Source organism: Lontra canadensis, unplaced genomic scaffold (assembly GCF_010015895.1).
Source record: "Lontra canadensis isolate GAN:19392208 unplaced genomic scaffold, GSC_riverotter_1.0 scaffold7, whole genome shotgun sequence".
Classification (NCBI taxonomy): Eukaryota; Metazoa; Chordata; class Mammalia; order Carnivora; family Mustelidae; genus Lontra; species Lontra canadensis.
In genome coordinates, this window is record NW_022631001.1 from 28,744,911 (window position 1) to 28,750,022 (window position 5,112).

Genomic DNA, 5,112 nt, shown 5'->3' on the forward strand with positions numbered 1-5,112 from the left:
AATGAGGAATGTTGAGATGAGTGTGGGGAGATGCTCACACTCAGTGGGAACTCCAAGAGGTTGTATAGAAAGAAGAAATAGGCTTTGAGGGCATCTTAGAGCTGCGAGAAAACCAGTCAGCAACTATTGTCGACACCTGACAAACACCAAAAATAGGTAAACTTTGACGAATTCAGTGACTGAGTGACTCCCTCTGACCCAATTATAACCATGCTAAGTTTGAAGAGAGAATGAATCATACAAACAAAGATACTTGGTTAGCAGTAGCTGACATCTCTTTGAAGATATGAAGAGGAAGAAGAGACTTGCACCCTCAGTTCTTCCAAATGCCCAGGTTTCAATCCCACATCTTAATCTGTACCTATTTCTCCTTCTTATTGACCACCATTAACTAATTGAAGTTAGGATTATCTTTATGTTTAATTCTTAGGGGACTCTGGACACTCACATCTCATTTGGCTTTCTCAAGATTGAGTGAAAAATGAGCATTAGGTTCCTGATTGTCTTCATCCTTTGTCCAAAGTAAATGCTTGCTGTCTTACATTTCATGATTATTTGCCATTCATTTATATTATAAACATTCCTTATGCACCTATGACATGCCATGACCCTTGTTCGATGTTGTCTAGAAATGAATTGGAGTAACCAAATATACTCATATATACTATTTTCTATACTCACTTTTTTTTTTTTTGCAATGGAAATACCTGATTACATTCTCTGCCTGAAATAACAAAGAAGGAGAACCATAGCTCTGATTAATAAGGAACTTTTTCATCTGTCCCTTTTCTGGACCCTTGGCCACGGATTCATTCTCTAACCTAATATACACTAAGAACTTGCCCCTACCCACTCAAACTTTAGAACTTTATCACTAGTAACCCTGGGGAAAGAGCAAAAGAATGACTTTGTCCCGGATTTGCTTGGTCTTTACTCCACAGACAATAGGATTGAGTGCAGGTAGAATGACTACATAGAGGTTGGCAAAGAGGATGTGAAAGGTACGAGGGACATTATGCCCAAAGCAATGGTCAAGGATGGAGAAGAATGCTGGTATATAGAACATGAGGATGACACAGACATGGGAACCACAGGTGCCAATGGCCTTCTGGCAGGCATCCCGGGAGGGGAGATGGAAGACTGCACAGGGGATGAGGGTGTAGGAGACAGCAATGAGAATCACATTTGAGATGACCGTCATGATGGGACCACAAAAGCTATACCAGATGTTGATGGAGATGTCCGCATAGGCGAGCCGGGCAACATCTATGTGCTCACAGTATGTGTATGGGATGATGTGTGCTGTAGAACGGTAAACGATTTACAAGGAAAACACATGGAACAAAAACACAGAAACTTCTGAAGGAAATTCCCACAACAATTTTGATAATCAACTTGGGGGTCAGAATAGTGGTATATCTCAGGGGGAAGCAGATGGCCACGTAGGGATCAAATGCCATGGCCAGGAGTATAGCTGAGTCCAAGAAAAAGCTGTAGTACAGAAAGAATAACTGGGTGAGACAACTAGGAAAACTGATTTTCTGGGGACCAAGCCAGAAGATGGTAAGGGTTTGGGGGACACATGTGGTAGACAATATCAGGTCTGTCATGGCTAGCATGGAAAGGAAAAAGAACATGGGTGCATGAAGACTCTGCTCCACAGCAATGAGGTAGAGAAGGATACTGTTGCCCAAAATGGCCACGAGATAGATAAAACAGAAGGGGATGCTGATCCAGGCATGGTACTGCTCAAGGCCAGGGATGCCCGAAAGGGTGAAGTCTTCTGTGTGGTAGCTACTCAGTTTGTACATGGCCAGTGTGGTCTGAAGAATAGCTTCTGTATCTGAAAAACAAATTGTGTATAATGAACCTGAGTAAATTGTATGGTAATTCTTCCTCCACCCTCTCCTTTGGGCCAACTCTTCTCCCTCCTGTCTGCTAAGAGTGAACCTCCTAGTGTTAGTAAAAGCTATGCTCATTTCTTCAAGAAAGATTCCCTAGACACAATATTCTGGTAGTAGTCACTCAGTATTTCTGGAATTTTCTTCATACTGTTCAAAATGTTATTTCCATTTTAGAGATAAGTGTCCCTTGGATCAATGTAATTCCTTGCTATACTGATGTGAGTAGAGAAAACCACAATCTAACCATATACAGAGAAAGAAACTAAGAAAAGTGGGGTATGATGGGAAAATAAGGAGATAATTAACCATGACAGACTCCTACTGGAGGCTAGGCTTTACACAGTATCATCTCACTTAGAATAACTTTCTTAGGTAAGTATTTTCATCCTCCTCATTTATTTCTTATTGTTTTGCTATAGAATCTAACACTGTGACATAACCTTACCCGAGATCTCATCTTGCATAACAGACACAGCCAAGATCATTCCAGTTTACAGCTAATCTTCCTTTAAGTTGTCATGCCATGCCAGGTGATTTCTCGGGGGACGACACACTGTTAGATGCCAAGCACTGAGAAGAGACCTGGGATATAGGGGAGTCAGCATGGAAAACCTAACTCTCAAACAGCAGTGTGTCCAGCACACTAACATACATGGGATTTGCAGACCAGAATGTTCTTTGAGATTGAAGTTTGGTGCCTCACCATGGAGAACAATATGGAAAATGGATATGCCACTCAGCCTACAGCCCCCTCTTAGCACTGAATGAGGAATATTAAAGTGCGCCCTTGATTATTACAGGGGGACCTCTAGGAGAAGAAATATGGAATTGATGCATTCTTTTTTTTTTAATTTTATTTTTTATAAACATATATTTATTTTTTCCCAAGGGGTACAGGTCTGTGAATCTCCAGGGTTACACACTTCACAGCACTCACCATAGCACACACCCTCCCCAATGTGCATAACCCCACCCCCCCAACTCCCCTCCCCCCAGCAACCCTCAGTTTGTTTTGTGAGATTAAGAGTCACTTATAGTTTGTCTCCCTCCCAATCCCAACTTGTTTCATTTACTCTTCTCCTACCCCATTAACCCCCCATGTTGCATCTCCTCTCCCTCATATCAGGGAGATCATATGATAGTTGTCTTTCTCTGATTGACTTATTTCGCTAAGCATGATACCCTCTAGTTCCATCCACGTTGTTGCAAATGGCAAGATTTCATTTCTTTTGATGGCTGCATAGTATTCCAATATATATATATATATATATATACCACATCTTCTTTATCCATTCGTCTGTTGATGGACATCTAGGTTCTTTCCATAGTTTGGCTATTGTAGACATTGCTGCTATAAACATTCGGGTGCACGTGCCCCTTCAGATCAATACCTTTGTATCTTTAGGGTAAATACCCAGCAGTGCAATTGCTGGGTCATAGGGTAGTTCTATTTTCAACATTTTGAGGAACCTCCATGCTGTTTTCCAGAGTGGTTGCACCAGCTTGCATTCCCACCAACAGTGTAGGAGGGTTCCCCTTTCTCCGCATCCTCGCCAGCATCTGTCATTTCCTGACTTGTTAATTTTAGCCATTCTGACTGGTGTGAGGTGGTATCTCATTGTGGTTTTGATTTGTATTTCCCTGATGCCAAGTGATATGGAGCACTTTTTCATGTGTCTGTTGGCCATCTGGATGTCTTCTTTGCAGAAATGTCTGTTCATGTCTTCTGCCCATTTCTTGATTGGATTATTTGTTCTTTGGGTGTCGAGTTTGCTAAGTTCTTTATAGATTCTGGACACTAGCCCTTTATCTGATATGTCGTTTGCAAATATCTTCTCCAATTCTGTCAGTTGTCTTTTGGTTTTGTGAACTGTTTCCTTTGCTGTGCAAAAGCTTTTGATCTTGATAAAATCCCAATAGTTCATTTTTGCCCTTGCTTCCCTCGCCTTTGGCTATGTTCCTAGGAAGATGTTGCTGCGGCTGAGGTCGAAGAGGTTGCTGCCTGTGTTCTCCTCAAGGATTTTGATGGATTCCTTTCTCACATTGAGGTCCTTCATCAGTTTTGAGTCTATTTTCGTGTGTGGTGTAAGGAAATGATCCAATTTCATTTTTCTGCATGTGGCTGTCCAATTTTCCCAACACCATTTATTGAAGAGGCTGTCCTTTTCCATTGGACATTCTTTCCTGCTTTGTCGAAGATTAGTTGACCATAGAGTTGAGGATCTATTTCTGGGCTCTCTATTCTGTTCCATTGATCTATGTGTCTGTTTTAGTGCCAGTACCATGCTGTCTTGATGATGACAGCTTTGTAATAGAGCTTGAAGTCCGGAATTGTGATGCCACCAACTTTGGCTTTCTTTTTCAATATTCCTTTGGCTATTCGAGGTCTTTTCTGGTTCCATATAAATTTTAGGATTATTTGTTCCATTTCTTTGAAAAAAAAAATGGATGGTACTTTGATAGCAATTGCATTAAATATGTAGATTGCTTTAGGTAGTATAGACATTTTCACAATATTTATTCTTCCAATCCAGGAGCATGGAACATTTTCCCATTTCTTTGTGTCTTCCTCAATTTCTTTCATAAGTACTTTATAGTTTTCTGTGTATAGATTCTTAGTCTCTTTGGTTAGGTTTATTCCTAGGTATCTTATAGTTTTGGGTGCAATTGTAAATGGGATGGACTCTTTAATTTCTCTTTCTTCTGTCTTCTTGTTGGTGTAGAGAAATGCGACTGATTTCTGTGCATTGATTTTATATCCTGACACTTTACTGAATTCCTGTACAAGTTCTAGCAGTTTTGGAGTGGAGTCTTTTGGGTTTTCCACATAGAGTATCATATCATCTGTGAAGAGTGATCGTTTGACTTCTTCTTTGACGATTTGGATGCCTTTAATTTCTTTTTGTTGTCTGATTGCTGAAGCTAGGACTTCTAGTACTATGTTGAATAGCAGTGGTGATAACGGACATCCCTGCCGTGTTCCTGACCTTAGCGGAAAAGCTTTCAGTTTTTCTCCATTGAGAATGATATTTGCGATGGGTTTTTCATAGACGGCTTTGATAATATTGAGGTATGTGCCCTCTATCTCTACACTTTGAAGAGTTTTGATCAGGAAGGGATGCCGTACTTTGTCAAATGCTTTTTCAGCATCTATTGAGAGTATCATATGGTTCCTGTTCTTTCTTTTATTAATGTGTTTTATCACATT

The 5,112-nt window shown here is 40.5% G+C and overlaps 1 protein-coding gene across 1 annotated transcript; it reads right to left on the reverse strand.

The window, feature by feature from the left end:
- Nucleotides 1–874: 874 nt before the first annotated feature.
- Nucleotides 875–1,811, reverse strand: LOC116864894 (olfactory receptor 52H1-like). Its single transcript, XM_032852707.1, is given in 2 exon segments — nucleotides 875–1,298; nucleotides 1,300–1,811. Coding segments are annotated over 2 exon segments (936 nt in total).
- Nucleotides 1,812–5,112: the final 3,301 nt, after the last annotated feature.